Raw genomic sequence first — 18653 nt, forward strand, 5'->3', positions numbered from 1 at the left:
CACTCATTGAGTCAGAAAGTTTTGATAGCACAATATGTAGTAAAATTAAGTTCATAAAATTTACTTAAGTGTGATAAATTCTATTCCATAATGGTCATTTTAAATTATGCTAACATACTTTAAAATTGCTTTACCTAAACATTTGATTTATTAGCCACCAAATCTAAAATTGTATATTCTATTGTATTTTTTCCTGATTCTTGTTTTTTAACATTCCAGGAAACAATTTAAAAACTTCTTTCTACACGTGTTCAGAACATAGGTCTTTACAGCATAAACAAATTTAGCTGTAAATATGTATCAGGACCAATTATCATTAGATGTAAATGACACGTTGATATTTTTCTATTTGGTAGGTAGGCAATGAAACTTTCTTCTTCCCACTCCATACTTCTCCTCCTCATTCACTTCCTCCTCCCACTCCTCCTTCTCTTTCTTAAATAGCATACATTATGGACCTAACACTTACTAGAAGAATTTTTGAAATGTCATTTTGGAGGTAATTGCTAGTATGAAACTTATATTTTAGTTATAACACACAAACAGTAACTATTTTAAATAAGGTGATATTTGATATTCTATGTATGAATGTATTAATTATGGGTGAGGTATGATGATGATTAACTGACTGGAGGAAGGGACATTTTAGGAGATGATATTTGAAGTTGATTACAGAGAATCCAGTCATGTCATGTTCTAAGAAAATATTCCCATATAGTATGATGAAGATTGTATATATTAATTATTAATATGGGAGTTATTGTCATATAGCAAGCATGTAGGCATGGCAGTGTTTGAGATACCCTTGGCAGAGAATGTAGTTAGAGAAGAGAAAAGCATACAGGGTGAGTTGACTGTTAAACAAAAGGGGGTTGACTGGTAAATTAGAATGATTGAGATTGGCCAGTGATGTAGGAAAAAGAGAAAGACATGAGCAGAGATGTTGCAAAGGAAGAGGTTCTCCAACTGTATGGAATGCTGCTGTGAGGTGGAATAAAATCAAGAAAGTGTAGTGACTTTTGATTTGGCAAGTTGAAGGCTCCTAGTGATTTTGGTAAGAGGAATTCAGTTGAATTTATGCAGCTGCCATATTTTGGAGATTATTCTATTGCATGGATGGATGGAGAAGAGGAGGTTATGGTGAATTTAGCCAACTTTAAAAGATGTTATGCTACAGGGAGAAAATAGAGATGTGGGGTACTAGGTAGAGAAAGATAAAGGTAATGAGGATTTTTTACTTGTTATCATTAATCATTTATTAAGATGGGAAATTTAAAAGCACAGTTATATACTATAGGCAATGATCCAAAAGAAGACTATTTTTGAAGAAAATAAAGGGGCTGTAACTGCTGGAAAACTATTCTTGAGAAGGGAAAGACCCATGGAATCTAGAGCAATAGTAGAGGAGACAGATTCAGGTAGGTTAACACTTTGATTGATAATAAACCAGTTAATACCTCATACCTCCATTAGGTATGAGACAAAGGCAATAACTGAGAGCAAAGGGGTGGATTTTTAGATAGAGAAGAGGAGGTACTCTTTTATGTAGAGTTGGAGAGTTGACCCACAAGGGGATTGCAGTATGTGCAATACAGTCTTTGCATCATGGCATCAAGTGTAGCCACAGACTGTGGTTGATTCAACAGACATCACAAAACATTGGTTTGTTCTGTATTTGGCTAGCACAGATCTCTTTGCTTTGCAATTCAAGATTCATGTATATATTAACCTAGTCAATCTGTGTAATTCAGTACATCTTGTGGGATTGCCAGTCCGGGTTCAGGTCTTGTATGGAATCATACTAAAATCAATGAGCACTTTTTATTCCTTTCTGGGGGAGGAAGTGGCCAACAAAACAATAGTCAGCTGTTATCAGAAATGTTACCTTATATGGAGATAGAGGAATATCCCCATTATTCTGTCAACTAGGTGTAGATGGTTTCTCTCTGAAGCATTCCTTTAATTATTAACTTTGTTTTGAAGAAATCAATTAATATTGTATGTGATTTTTCTGTTTTCCTCAATCTCAATATTTAAATAATGAATAATATGAATTATTTTACCTGAATATATACTTACTTATTCATGTTCTTTCCCTATCATTGCCATTTTATAGGTTCTTGAGTGTTAATCTTGCTTCCACATATACTACCCACATATCTTATCCTTTATAAAGCAACAAATGCAAACATTTTATTCTTTTTTTTTCAAACATTTTATTCTTTGTTGTCTTAAATATTGTGTGTTGTATTGTAGTCAACTACCAATTATTATATTTGAATCTGTACTTTGAATGTAGAATTTGAAAGAGTACTGAAAGTATCTCCACTTAAGGATGTCATCAGAAGAGAAAACCAAGAAAACTACAAACTTCTTGTTGCTTATTAAACACATATTTATTGGGCACCTGGGTGGCTCAGTTGGTTAAGCGACTGCCTTCAGCTCAGGTCATGATCCCAGGGTCCTGGAATCGAGTCCCGCATTGGGCTCCCTGCTCTGCGGGGAGCCTGCTTCTCCCTCTCCCACTCCCCCTGCTTGTGTTCCCTCTCTCGCTGTGTCTCTCTCTGTCAAATAAATAAAATAAAAAAAAATATTTAAAAAAAAAATTAAAAAAAATAAACACATATTTATTTACAATTAACAGTGAGCTTTTACTGATTGCATTTATGTTTAAAATGCAATTACTTCCAAAACTAGAACTACCAAATAGAATTGAGATAAAACACTGTTTTTCCACTTGTTGGTCTGGAATTACAAAATTATTATCTTTCTTCCACACAAAAATATAAGGTCTAATAGGCTAGGAGTCACGCAGTACCTGAAGTTTGTGATGATTGAGTAAAAGAATGAGTGCATGGATGGGTGAAAAGCTACATAAGTGATTAGATGAGGTTTAGGAGATGAACAGAGGTTATTGGTGGATATAAAATCCAGGGAGGCTCTGTGGGTGTGAGTTGAGGCACACAGTGACCTAAAGTGTGCAGGTCTCTGAATAGTGATTCTTAAATTGTAAAATTTCCCAGTGCAGAATTTCTAGAAACATTTAAATTTCTAGAAACATACAACCTACTGAGACTGAATCATGAAGAAACAGAAAATCAGAGCAGACAGATTACTAGTGAGATTGAATCAGTAACTAAAAACATCCCAACAAACAAAAGTCCAGGACCAGTTGGCTTCACTAGTAAGTTCTACCAAACATTTAAAAGAAGGATTAATACCAATCCTCAAACTCTTCCAAATATTTGAAGAGGATGGAACACTCCCAAAGTTAATTTTACAAGGCTGGCATTACCCTGATACCAAAACCAGATAAGGACACCACAAGAAAACTACAGGTCAGTATCTCTTGTGAACACAGATGCAAAAATTGTCAACAAAATTTTAGCAAGCCCAATTCAACAGCACATTAAAAAGATCATATACCATGATCAGGTGGGATTTAGCTCCAGGATGCAAGGATGGTTCAACAAAAGCAAATCAAACATGATATACCACTTTAATCAAATAAAGTATAAAGATCATATAACCCTCTCAGTAAATGCAGAAAAAAATATTTGAAAAAATTCAGTATCTTTCAGAATGAAATTTCTCAACAAGTCAGCAATCCCACATCTGAATATATAAGAAAGGAAATGAAGTCACTATCTTGAAGAGATCTGCACTTCCATGTGCATTGGAGCATTATTTACAATAGACAAGACACGGAAACAACTTAAATGTTCATCATGGATAAATAGATAAATAAAATACATACACACACACACACTGGCATATTATTCAACCATAAAAAAGCATGAAATATTGCCATTGATGACAATATAGGTGATGGACCTTGAGGGCATTAAGCTAAGTAAGATAAGTAATACAGAGAAAGACAAATACTGTAAAATTTCAGTTATATATGGGCTCTAAAAAAGTTAAACTCATAGAAACAGAGTAAAATGGTGGTTGCCTGGACTGGGAGGAGGGAAAATGTTGAAATGTTGGTCAAAGGGAACAAAATTTGAGTTAGAAGATGATTAAGGTCTGGGGATATAATATTTGGTATGGTATTATTAACATTACTGTATTACATATTGGAAAGTTACTAAGACAGTAGATCTTAACTGTTCTCCCCACAAGAAGGTAAAATTTTAATTATTTGAGGTGATGGAGGTGTTAACTAACTTTATTATGGTAATCATTTCTCAATATATTTTTGTATATCAACCATCACGTTGTATACCTTAAACTTACACAACGCTGTATATCAATAGTATCTCAATAAAGCTTGAAGAAAAAGAAATTGACTTTATAGTATTTACCATCAAAATAACGTCACCCATTATAAAAAGAGATTGAATTCAATTTATGTAAAATACATGCAAATTTAGATCACTTTTTGAATTCATAAATTTAATAAGCATCACTACTTAGAGATTTCTCTGAAATATAAAAATCCTTATTTCTTAAAATATGTCAAATTTGAAAATTATATTCTATGAAACTTATGTCTTTGGACATGTGACTTGAATGTGACTGAGTTTGGAATGGATTACTCTTTGTATTTTCTATGAACATATTGTTTGCTTTCTTAAACACAGTCTATTTATTTGACTTAAATTCTCTCACATTATGAAAAGTAGTGTCAAAAATACAACACAAGAATAATAAGAATGACCTAATTTTCAGGTGATGGTAGAAAAAAAAATATTTGAAGAATATTTTGCACATTTAAGGTGACAAGTGGGAAAATATCATCTGTTTCTTGAGTTTTGCTTGGAGGTTTTAGGTTGTAAAATAATTGTATCTCATATATAAAAACAGGAGAGATGGGCCAATCAGTCCCCGTAAATAAATAATGATCCTGATACTAATAAAATAAATAAATGCCCAGTGTGAAAGAATGAGCAGATCCACAGATTAAAAACTTATTTCATGAATTTGATTTCAGAAAATTATAATTTTACTAAATTATCTAATATTTTATATCTGTTTTAATGTCACAAAAATCACAGACACAGAGTGTAGGTCAAAATAATATTATTTAGTTTGGGTTTCTTTAAACTTGACCATTACACAATTCAACATCCTCTCAATAAATTTGCTTCAGCGTAGTCAAAATATACTTGTACTAAAACTGCATATAAAAATATCTAGCCTATTTCACAGTTTATATCTTCATTCTAAGAAAAGCCTGTTTAATATTTTTACCACTGAACTTAACACAGAAAAAGTTACATGCTAAAATAAATGAGTCATTTTGAAATCCACAGTTCAGATCTTGGCATTCCAACATAAATTAAGACACACTGTTTATTTAGTATTCTATAATGAATGGAAACTTTACATACAAAATGTCCTTGTCACAGGTTGCTGACTTCTCTCTTGCCTTCAGGATATCTAAATTAGTCTGCGTATCAAAATCTATCACTCTTTTACATTTTTATGGATGCCTCCCATAATCACTAGAAAGAAGATAAAGCATTCGGTGTGAAATATGAGATATCATTTAATAAAGTTTTGTTACTAATAATAAACTTAACACTTAGGTGAGAATCATTCAGTCCTCTGTAATACTTCTGGTTAATACTAAAATCCATATAAATCAATATTGATGGAATTACACTATTCTTACATTAGGTTTTACTCTTGATGGAAGAATATGTTTAATGTGTTGGGAAATCATATTCATGCTGTCAATAATGCTTTTGAGCTTTAAAAATTTCATGTAGCTTGGTAAGTGTTAGCACTTATTAACAATGCCACAGAAAGTATAGTTTATATGTAATTTCTCATATGCAATAAATATTTTCTTATATTAATATACCATTATCTTACTATGATTTTATAGCTTGTGTCATAACAAATGAAGTATATCAGCAAACTGCAGTTCCCAGTTCCCATAGTTTGGACTACTAAACTATGATTTTCTTCTCCAGAATTTGGTACAAGTTTACATCCTGTGTTACCTACGTAATAATAAGTTTTCACCGTATAGTATTGCTGACAAAATGGGTGAAGTCAAACATTGTCTTAAACATTTCATAAAGTCCTTTTACAAAAAATAGCTTTAAAAAGAATCTAGCTAGAAAGACAAAACTGATTTTAAATTTCCATTTATGTAAGTCTCAGCAGTAATATAGGCAAGCAATATCAACCATCAGTGTCATAATAGAACCCAGAATTATTATATTAAAATTTACATTTGTATGTTTATTATTGGAACAAGTAAACTGAGAAATTCCTCTTATTAAAACATGATTCTAAGGGGCTCCTGACTGGCTTAGTAGGTAGAGCATGCAGCTCTTCATCTCCAGGTTGTGAGTTTGAGCCCCAAGTTGGGTGTAGACATTACTTAAAAATAAAATCTTTAAAAAACAAAACATGATTCTGAGAGAATAATTTTTTGTCGGTAAATTTTTGTTCATTAAATAGGATAGATACAAATTGATTTAAGAGGATTTCTAGACTGCAAAAGTCTAATCATATGGTCTCTTTTCATGTCCACACAATACAGCTATCTCTGATCAAGCTATAATGACTCAATTCAGAGATGCATGCTGACTTTTGGACCCTTCAGTCACCAAAAGGCAGTTTAGAAGTTGATGCCCTATTTTGGGTGTGTGCCCTAGCAACTGACTTTTTAGTAGATACAGCAGATAAAAAGAGTGGCCACTTCAGGTAGGATGGCTTATTGCTAAGGATGCTAGATTGCCCTTAAAAGATAGTGACTTGGTTAATACAGTAACAGCATGTCATCTGTGTTCTAAACACTGCCCAAGGGCGCCTGGGTGGCTCAGTTGGTTAAGCGACTGCCTTCGGCTCAGGTCATGATCCTGGAGTCCCAAGATCGAGTCCCACGTCGGGCTCCCTGCTCAGCAGGGAGTCTGCCTCTCTCTCTGACCCTCCCCCCTCTCATGCTCTCTATCTCATTCTCTCTCTCAAATAAATAAATAAAATCTTAAAAAAAAAATAAAAAATAAAAAAATAAACACTGCCCAAGGCAACTGCCAAAAGAGTCTGCGGCCACCCAATGGAGTTTCCAGTTGTTGACAGGTTGGCAAATTGATGATATTGGCCCCCTCCCTCTGAGTGAAAATTTTAAACATGCCTAGTTTTGTGTGGAAACATGCTTTCCCTTGTCATTGTGTGAACCAGGCTGCCACTATTAGGGGATTAGAGAAACTGAGCGCTGTGTATGGATAGATTGTGATCAAGGGTCACATTTCAAAGATCATAATATGCAAGACCAGACAAAAGAACATGATTCTGAATGGAGGTTCCATCTCCTGGGTAATGCACAAGAAGCAGGGTTGGTAAAAAGAAAAAAATGAAATATAAAGCAGCAGATTAAATTCCTAGCAAGTAAAACCTCCTTGGCCAAGTGGACTGTCCCAGGCTTTCATAGATTTGAATGATCAACCAGTGGAGAGTGTTGCCCACATGACAGACTGGGGTCCCCTGCTGGGATACCAGTACCCTAACGGTGTGGAAGCCAGGGGAAACCACCATTGCCCCAGTTCTGCACTTCAAATTCACATGTTCTGCTTCTGAGAACACTGAGCCCCAACACGCCTGGGAAAAGAGTTATTTACCGGAATTTGCAATGAGATGTTCCACCAGGATGGGTGAGTTACTTCGCACCTCTGGGTGAATGGGAACTATTTGCTCCTCGCTGGGATCCCATTGTCCTGCTTCAGCTGGACCTGTTGAAACAGAATAAGCCTGAAATAGAACACTGTGCATTAAAAGAAAGAAGAAGGGCGCCTGGGTGGCTCAGTTGGTTAAGCGACTGCCTTCGGCTCAGGTCATGATCCTGGAGTCCCGGGATCAAGTCCCACGTCGGGCTCCCTGCTCGGCAGGGAGTCTGCTTCTCCCTCTGACCCTCCTCCCTCTCATGCTCTCTGTCTCTCATTCTCTCTGTCTCAAATAAATAAATAAAATCTTTAAAAAATAAATAAATAAATAAAAATAAATAAAAAATAAAAGAAAGAAGAAGGTTTGGGTCCTGGTCTGGAATGTCCCACCCCCAGCTCATCTCTTTACACCTGGTTGTGCTGCCTCCCCTCAGCTAACATGTGGTATGCACAGCCAGGTCAACTTCTTAAAGCTACCACCCTCCCTCTCCCCAAGCCTGGGTGGGCATATTGTTTCCTGCTAGTTTAATCATTTGGCTGCCTTGTTTGTTCCCTCCATTGGCCTTGAGGACGTTAGGACACATAGAAGCCCTTGCTAAATTCACCCAGCAAGACTTGAATGATAGCAAGCAAAGTCTGCCCTTAATTGGACACTGAAATGTCTCTGATGATAAAAGCTGCCCTCTAAAGTAAAACAGCCTTGGACACTTAAAGCCTCACAAGGAGGCGCCTTTGCCAATATTTAAACAAATGTTATGTGTTCATACCTCATGACTCTGTCAGTGTGTCATCTTTATTAAATCACATGAAGATACAAGTGATCTGACCCCCAGTTTAGGGGACTTAGTAAATGAGTGGTTCAGATCATGGGATTCTTGGTGGAAACAGTTGTCACTGATTGGGAAATTATTGTCTTAATCTGTATTTTTCTTGTATGTGTCAGTATTACCTGCCTTCAGGGCAGCCAGATTTATTTGACAGAGAGAGACACAGCGAGAGAAGGAACACAAGCAGGGGGAGTGGGAGAGGGAGAAGGAGAAGCAGGCCTCCCCCCGAACAGGGAGCCCGATGCGGGGCTCGATCCCAGGACCCCGGGATCATGACCTGAGCCAAAGGCAGACGCCCAACCGACTGAGCCACCCAGGCGCCCCGTGTTATATACCTTTCACATCTATATCTACAATTTATTTTAAACTGATTTTTGTGAATGGTGTCAAGCACGTGCCAAATTCTAGATCAAAAGAGAGATAACCAATGGACAGATGTGTAGATGGATGGAAATATCCAGTTGACCCTGCAGCATTTATTGAAATGATTCTCCAATTCTCAACTATGCCACCATTGCATGAATGAGTTCCCCACATAACGTATGATTTGGGTTCCGAATCTCTGTCAGTTTTATCATCTTTTGTTGCTCCAGGGACTAACACTATATTGTCTTTATTGCTGTGGTTGTGTCCTAAGCCTTGATGTCTGTTAGTGCAAGTCCTCCAGATGTTTCATCAAAATCGTCTTGGCCATGCTTGGTTCTTTGCATTTCCATACATATTTCATAATCATCTTTTTAATTTATCCAGTAATACAACTCGCTAGGATTTTGATTAGGATAGCATTTACACTGTGCATCTATTTGTTGATATTTCTATGTAGTCATCAAATTCATAAACCCAGTATTTTTGTTCCTTTTTGATCATTAAAAATAAAAGATCTTTAGTTTCTTTGTAGAGATCTTTAAAAATTTTTGTTTAGATATTCCTGGATATTTTTATTTGTTATATATGTTGTGCATTTAGTTGAAATATTTTATAAATATATATTTCTGGTATACATAAAAATGGAGTTTTGTGTATTTTTTATTCCTGTGACCTTTCTAATTTAGTAATTTAATATTCTCCTGTAAACTTTTTTTTAGGTATATTCTGCTTGATTTTCTAACAAAAATACTGTTGCCTTTGAATAATTATTGTAATTTAAAAAAATGTTTCCAGTATCTATCTATCATCTATCTATCTATCCATCCATCCATCCATCCATCCATCCATCCATCCATCCGTCATATATGGATTTTTGTCCATCATCGACATCATCTTTAATCATTCATTTTGGTATACATGGCTTTGCCTCATTGCATTGTCTAGGAGGTTCAATACAATGCTTTAAAACATAGCAATGATAATAAACTTCTTGCTTTTTAACTACTTCAGGAGGAAAAGTTCTAACTCTTCACAATTAAATATGATTGCTGTCAAAGTTTAAAAATGCCCTTTATCAAATTTAGAAAACTGCCTTTCTCCCTAATTTTCTGAGGTTTTATTGAAAATAGAAATGGAATATTTTCCAATGTGTTTTATATATCTAATGAGAATTTTTGCTTTACATTTTTCTTTTTTAAGCCATTAGTGCCACAAATTATATTGGTTCATTTTCTAATGTTAAAACATCATTGAATTTTAGTCATCAAAAATTCAAAATGACTTCTCCTATGAAAATAAACATTTAAAAATAGTTCCACAAGTATGCTTGAGACGGGCCTGCATGAATTATGTTCTTATGTAGAATAATGCCCACAATATTTTAGAATCAGCTTCAATTTATAGTGATGGGCAGGTATTGTTAGGGAATGGGATGACCAGGAGATTGGAGCCACAGTTCCCATAAAACTGTTCAAAGTGATTCTTACAGTAAACAAAGATCATGTCATAAAAACAGTGATTATATAAGCCTTGAAAGGCTACTGTACTTGAAAAGAACATCCCTGTGCTATTCATTTTTTTATTATTATATTATGTTAATCACCATACATCATTAGTTTTTGATGTAGTGTTCCATGATTCATTGTTTGCGTATAACACTCAGTGCTCCATTCAATATGTGCCCTCTTTAATACCCATCACCAGGCTATCCCATCGCCCCACCACCCTCCCTCTAGAACCCTCAGTTTGTTTCTCAGAGTCCATAGTCTCTCATAGTTCTTCCCCTCATCCGATTTCCCCCCCTTCATTTTCCCCTTCCCTGTGCTAATCATTTTTATTCAAATGTGAATAGTACCGCTCTGAGTTTACTGACAAATAAAGGAAGAGTTACATATGTTTATATAACAATGAGTAGCAATTAAACATTTATTTGTTTCAACCATGAAGTGTCCCTTTACTTATATTTAACTGGTAATAGGAAAAGGGGGGAAGGGGACTGTGAACAGTTACTGATTTTTTTCATTGAAGGACACATTATTGGTCTTATAGTGATTTTTTGTTTCAATTTTGTGTATAATATATAGCTAATTCCTAACTACGAGTGAATGTACAGATAGATTCTTTTACAAATGACAAGGAAAACATAAAAAAAAATCATATCAAAGGTTTTTGTATTTCTCGGCTACTCTGATGTTTATTTATTATTACAGTTTATGTTACTTGACTATATCTTGAAGATTTCTGTAGTATTTAAATTACTGGCTAGAAAAATATATAGGCTTATGTCTTTTGATTTTTTTTAGAAAAACCATTTAGAAAATATCTAAGAGGGTTTAAAGTTGCTTAACTTGTATTTAATAAATTGTGATGTCAATTAAAAAAGCGGGAAACAGATAAAGTAAATAAAAGAAAGTTATATAGAGTGATATAAGACTTAAACATTGCTAAGTTCTTTCTGAATTTTACAACCAATAATTTATAAATCATAAGAATTAAACTATATGTAATGATTTTTTTGAAATTCTGTTGCATATTTTTATCATCTTAATTTATTTTATATACTTTGATGGTAACTTAAAATAGGATAGACATGTATATGCACGGTCTCACACATATACACACACAAACAAATATAAGGAGTAAATCACTAGTAGTTAATGAATGTTCATTATCAAGCACTGGATGCCATTGAACATTGTAGAATTATCTCAATTCCATAGATTTGTTACTGTTGATTTAAAACAGCTATAAATCTTATAAGAGAGAATAATATTTCCTCAGAAATTTAACTTCCTAATAAATTCACATTAGAACGTTATTGTGAATATTTATAATATTGTTTTTATCCACTTAATTTCTAAGAGTTTGACTTTTTGGATTTTCCACACACTCGGAGAAATTATTTTATGTGATTCATTAATATATTACATTTTCCATCTAGTAGCGAGCAAGGGAGTGATACATTAGAACACTGAAGAGGTATGTTCTGCTTAGAAGTAAATAAAGCATCAATTTAAAATGTGCTTGAAAAAAAATGGGGAAAAAAAACCTAACTTTGTAACTTGTTTTTCTATAAACGAAGTACAGGGTGATCTGTGAGTCAGTGCATTTTCATGATCTTCCTGGTACTCATTTGTATAGTCTAAAGTCTTAAGAGTAAGAATTTCTTTTGGTCAACAACTAACCATAAGATGATTTTGACTACTGCTCCTGAAGCTAGACTAAACAGGTAGTCTAGTTCTGGAATCTAGGGATGGGACACTCCTAGAAAGAAATTAAATGGACACATAGAGAGGAAATGTAGAAAAAGTAAATGGAGGTGTGCACATAGGGTAGTTAAAAGAACAATTCTTGCCCAATACAAACTGAATTGATGGTCCCTAAGAATCCTTTTCTTGGAATAACTGTTTACAATTACTACAGAAATGCCTTTTATTATTTGCTGATTATTTATTGATTTATTTATTATTTTATTGAGATATATTCAACATATACATTGTGTAAGTTTAAGGTCTACTATATGTTGATTTGATACATTTATATATTGTAATATATAGTTACCACCTTGGATTAGCTAGCATCTTCATCACATCATATAATTATCTTTTGTGTGTGTGGAGGGGGGAGACCATTAAGATCAAGTCTCTTGGCAACTTTGAAATATACAATATAATATTGTTGACTATAATTACCATGCTGTGCATTAGCTCTCCAGAACTTACTCATTTTGTAACTGCAGTTTTCTGGGCTTTGATCAACATTTACTCAATTAACCCACCCTAAACCCCTGTTAACCAGCAGTTTACCCTCTGTTTCTATGAGCTCAGCTTTTCTAGATTCCACATATAAGTAATATCTTGTGATAAACGAAATCACATAAGCTATTTGATTCTGTGTTGTTCATGTTGCCATCTTATTGACACAGAACATAATATTTCAATAAATGCAGATTTCCAACAAGACCCATAATGCTATTCTATATTTACATAAAGATGATTAAAAAGCTCAATATTTTTAAAGAAATATGTTTGATTTAAGAATGGAGTTTAAATGTACAAATACTTACATTGTGTTTTATTGATTGTTACTGAATTTCAATGAGAACACTATCAATATCTGGTAGATTTTGCTTTGTACTTTAAAAAAAAAGAGTTCTTCTAAGTAAGTAAGCATTTTATAGAAGGGAATTAAACAGGGAAGATAATTATGCACTTCCTCAACTTGATACTAACTCAAGCACATTTCAATAATTTTTATTAATATTTTATCAACATTCTGTGACTTTTTTGAGTTACAGGTCACAATATGATTTTTAAAGTAAACTGCTTCCAATTCCCTTTTCATTCTTCCACTAATAATACACCTTTGAAAGATCCTGAGTGGATCTTGTAATCGTTTAAGAGTTATAGTTCATTATGGCACAGATCTACATTTTAAAATTCTACATTGCATATAGGAATTAGGGCTATGTTGCATGAGGCTATATTCTCTTTTTTATACAGAATGATATTAGTTTTATAATTCTGAGTAAGGAGGGCTCATCTTTCATTGTATATCATCATCTTGCTTGCTAAAGAAATAATGTTGTATAGATCTGAATGCATTGTTCAATAATACCACATTGTTCAATAATACCACAGTCTTAATTTCTTGTTACTATTTATATTTTCTTCAGGAACATTAGTCATCCAAGTGACAGCAAATGATGCTGATGATCCTTCAAGTGGCAATAATGCTCGTCTCCTGTACAGTTTACTACAAGGCCAACCATATTTCTCCATTGAGCCAACAACAGGTATTTCTGAATGAAATTCAGAATTCAACAGGATTCAAAGTAGGCAAATGTCAGAGCAAAAATCTTCTGCTTATAAACATGTTATACAGTAGACCTGATGTTTCAATAAATAAATTGGTTGTACTTTTAAACATTTAATTCTTTTTAGGCTTTTAGCTGATTTTTCTAACTTTCAGAAATTGAGTTTTCCAAATCTATACCACAAATCATTTGTGTGTAAGGTATAAAACATATGTAAAGATTACAACAAATCAACAGGAAAAAGAAAACCCAATTTAAAAATATGCTGAAAGACATTTAAAACAATTGACTAAAATTTGATATACAAAAAGCCTGCAAGCATATTAAAAATGATTAACCTCAGTAGTCATCATGGAAATGCAAACTAAAACCACATGAGATACACCTTCATACCCAATTCTCTCCAGAGTCAAACATAGGGAGATACTTGCAGTGTCTGTTTAATACATTCACTGTTTTCTATAGTGATTCATATAAAAGATTATACTTGTAAAACACTTTAGTCCACAATTAAAATGCTGTCACAATATGGTCCAATTTATCCTTTTTTGTTTTTACAGGTCTCACAATTTTTTAATGTACACTTTTCCCCAGACATATCTGAGGACTGGCCATTCTCTTTCTTTGTGTTAGTGTTCCCAAAATCTTTAGGCCAGCATCCCCTTGTCCTATGCACCACCTGAAATTTTTCCTAGTTTTCTTTTTTTCAGTGATAACTACTTTTTCCCTAAATAATTTTATAGAAAGTTGATATTTATTACATTTATTATGGTCCATCATGAGTTTGAAAATCTGAGTGTATATTTATCTCTATTGTAGATTATGAATAACTGTTGGTAAAAAACAAACCTTTCTTCACAAATTATGACTTGAAATAGACTTTAACATCACAGGTGCACAATATTTTTTCCATAAATTTGTTGTTGTAATTTATACATTTATTCATAATTAACTTCTTTTAAATTTAAGGGAAAAGTTAATTATAACACACTAATACTATGTTAGAGAAGACAGCAGAAAATAATTTGAGGTAAAAATAAGATATCCCTGTTTTCTACCTGCAGATTTTATTAACATAGTTATTTTATTAAGGGTCTACTAGTGTTCTTAGTATTTGGTGACTATTCTAAACTCCAGGCAGAGTTGGTGTTTATTATTATTATTTTTTTTTCTTTAGGGCAGTGTCTAGCACATTGTAGTGGTTTAAAATGTGGCAAAAGAATGATTATATGATTGAATTCTTAAGAAATTAACTAGGAGGATACCGTGGTTAATAATGAAATAATAATTGAAGTTTTATTACATTTTTAAAGGAGTCATAAGAATATCTTCTAAAATGGATAGAGAACTGCAAGATGAGTATTGGGTAATTATTCAAGCCAAAGATATGATTGGTCTGCCTGGGGCACTGTCTGGAACAACAAGTGTATTAATTAAACTTTCTGATGTGAACGACAATAAACCTATTTTTAAGGAACGTAAGTAGAAAAAATGTTGAATTTTCATTATAACATAATTATACGTATGTCAAATATAAGCAGGTGTTAGCGTTTACATCTAAAGCACTGCAACAGCACTAGAATTATATAAATTAATTTTTAATTATTCTGCGTGATAATTTTTATTAGTGTGAAAAGTCAAATACAAATGAAAGAGTAATGTGTTTTCTTTTAATTGCTTCTGTAGTAATTTCCACAAACTTCATGTCTTAAACAAATTATTATCTTAATGAAATCTGGTTACAGGTGTCACCAGACTAAGTTCAAGGTGTCTGCAGGGCTGTGTTCCCTTCCCAAGGATCCAGGGGAGAACCCATTTCTTTGGATTTGGTTGTTGGCAAAATTCAGTTCTTTATGTTTGTAGGATTAAGGTCTCTGTTTCCTTGATGGCTGTCAGCTGAAGGACACTATTTGCTCCTTAAGGCATCTTTCTGATTCTTGGATATAACTCAAGCACCTGAAACATAGCAAAAGGGGTCAGATCCTACACACACTGTCATCTCTGTGACCCACACTTTTGCCTCTTCTTCACTTTTAAGGACCGATGTGATTAGACCAGGCCCACTTGGGTGAACCCTAAGACAATCTCCGCCTCTCAAGATCAGCTAATTAGCAATATGAATTCCACCTGCAACCTTAATTCCCATTTGCCACTTTGTGTAATATGTTCATAGGTTCTGGGGGATTAGAACACATATATTTTGGGAGATTCATTTTTCTACCTACCACAGTAATGATTTGAAATGATAATATTTTATTTTTTAATTTTAATTTTATTTTTATCCAATATATTAAAACTAAAAACAGAAATAAACACAATTCACCTATTTCTGTATTCACCTATGATTTATATATATATAAATATATATATAATATTTCACATATAAGAGAGATCATATGGTCTTTGTCTTTTTTGACTTATTTCACTTAGCCTAATGCCCTCGAGGTCTATCCATGTTCTTGCAAATGACAAGATTTCATTCTTTTTTATGGCCAAGTAATATTTGTGTGTGTGTGTGTGTATCATAACTTCTTTATCCATTCATCCACTGATGGACAGTCAGGTTGTTTCCGTATTTTGGCTATTGTGAATAATAATGCAATGAACATGGGAGTGCAGATATCTTTTCTAATAGGTGTTTTCATTTTCTTCGGATGGATACCCAGAAGTGCAATTGCTGGATCCTAAGGCAGTTCTACATTTAATTTTTCAAAAAACCACCATACTGCTCTCCATAGTGGCTGCCCCAATTTACATTCCCACTAACAGTGCACAAGGGTTCCCTTTTCTACACGTCCTCACCAACACTTGTTATTTCTGGTATTTGAATAATAGCCATTCCAACAGGTGTGAGATAATATTTCATTGTGGTTTTGATTCGCATTTCCCTGATGATTAATGATACAGAGCATTGTCTCATGTACCTGTTAGCCGTCTGTATGCCTTCTTTGGAAAAATGTCTATTCAGATCTTCTGCCCATTATTATTATTATTTGATACTGAGTTCTATGAGTTCCTATATATTTTGGCTATTAGTCCCTTATCAGATATATGATTAGCAAATATTTCCTCCCATTCAGTAAGTTGCCTTTTCATTCTTTTGATAGTTTCCTTTGCGTGCAGAAGCTTTTTAGTTTGATATGGTCCACTCATTTTTTCTTTTGTTGCTTTTGTTTTTGGTGTCAGATTAAAAAAAAAATCACCAACATCTAGGTGAAGGAGCTAACTGCCTGTGTTTTCTTCTAAGAGTTGGTTTCAGGTCTTAGTTCAAGTCTTTAATCCATTTTGAGTTAATTTTTGTATATGGTTAAGACAATGGCTCTGTTGCATTCTTTTGCATTTGGTTGTCCAATTTTTTCAACACCATTTATTAAAGAAACTGACATTTTGGGGCACCTGGGTGGCTCAGTCGTTAAGCCTCTGCCTTCAGCTCAGGTCATGATCCCAGGATGCTGGGATCAAGCCCCGCATTGGGCTCCCTGCTCAGCGGGAAGCCTGCTTCTCCCTCTCCCACTCCCCCTGTATTCCCTCTCTCAATGTGTCTCTCTCTGTCAAATAAATAAAATCTTTATTAAAAAAAAAGCAACTGACATTTTCCTATTGCATATTTTTGGCTCCTTTATCATAAATTAACTGGCCATATATGTGTGGGTATCTTTTACTTTTGTAGCATGAATAGGCCCCAACTGCTCTGATAATTTGAGTTGTAAATACAACTTAAATCACTTGGTGTGCTTCAGAAGGAATTTCTTGTGAAATTCTTAGGAGAAATTATTTTTTTTCTTAGGATTCCCCTCCCCCCTCTGAGGATTCTGTCTTAGCTACAGAAATACATTTACAAGCAATTTTAGAAATCATGAGCAATTATCATGATAGGAGGAATATATAAGCATGTATCAAAGAGAAAAGTAGATCTCTCTCTCTCTCTCTCTTTCACACACACACACACACACACACACACCCCTAAATGATGCAGATGGGATTCAGTTCAGCTAATTTGTGGCAGGCCCAGAGTTATCAGATCTTCTGACTTTTCAAGAAATATTAGAAATCTGGATGTTTATTTCTGTGCTATTGTCAAATTTTAAATTTTTCAGGTTAATGTGGCCATTTTTAAAAAAATAAAAATGGTATATATTTAAGGTATACAACATGATGTTTTGATATCATATACATAGCAGAATCATTACTACAGTCAAACTAACTAACATATCCATCTCCTCACATTGTTACTTTGTGTGGGTATGTGTGTGTGGTGAGAGCACCTGAGAAGTTCTCTCAGTAAATTCCCATTATACAATATAGTATTATTAACCATAGTCACTAAGCTGTACACGGGATTTTGAAACTTATTCATCCTACATCATTGCAGCTTGTACAATTTAAGCCACACGTCCTCATTTCTTTATGAGTAAATGAAACAGCTCCTCTTTGGATGGAATTTAGGCAACAAGGCAGCAGTTTGTGACCTTCATCTTCATGTTATAAAATGTATTATCTCTACAAAGTGTGTGTCCTAACGACAAGAAGGTGATGTGTAATTAAATCTGAAATACCCAGGACTTCATAAAATGACTGCCAGATACTAAATGTAGAAAAGTAGCAGGTGAATATATTGAATAAATCTAGTCTATGTTTTATTCAGATGAAGGTGAATAATAAGTTGAGGACTCACGAAGGCAGTACCCCCAAGGAATGTTTGTTGAGACAAGAATGTCCTTGAAGCTCTGCTCCCATCCTTATTTCTTTTCATTTTTCTCAACTTCAACATTATTTATATATATATATACACATATATATATACTTCAGTGTGCATATATAATTATATAACAATGTGTGCATATAATATATAACTATGTGTCTATGAACATTGATAAACAATCTATAATTATAAATAACAATGTATATATATATGTATGTATTGATACATATCTGAATAAGTTAGAATATTTAAAATACTTTCTAAAATTCTTATAGCTACCCAGACCCCTCATGTAAGATGATAGCATTACTACTTTCTTT

General features: G+C 33.8%; 1 protein-coding gene across 3 annotated transcripts in view; it reads left to right on the forward strand.

Annotated features, from left to right (window-relative positions):
- The window catches only part of CDH19 (cadherin 19), a 235399-nt gene that overhangs the window by 153668 nt on the left and 63078 nt on the right, over nt 1-18653 (forward strand). For all 3 annotated transcript variants that reach the window (XM_081801056.1, XM_031024455.2, XM_006727096.3), the window contains 2 exons: nt 13491-13610; nt 14945-15109. In XM_081801056.1, coding sequence (XP_081657182.1) covers nt 13491-13610; nt 14945-15109 — 285 coding nt within the window. The remainder of the gene's footprint in view (nt 1-13490; nt 13611-14944; nt 15110-18653) is intronic.

This window comes from Leptonychotes weddellii, chromosome 13 (assembly GCF_054177405.1).
Source record: "Leptonychotes weddellii isolate Sample4059 chromosome 13, ASM5417740v2, whole genome shotgun sequence".
Lineage (NCBI taxonomy): Eukaryota > Metazoa > Chordata > Mammalia > Carnivora > Phocidae > Leptonychotes > Leptonychotes weddellii.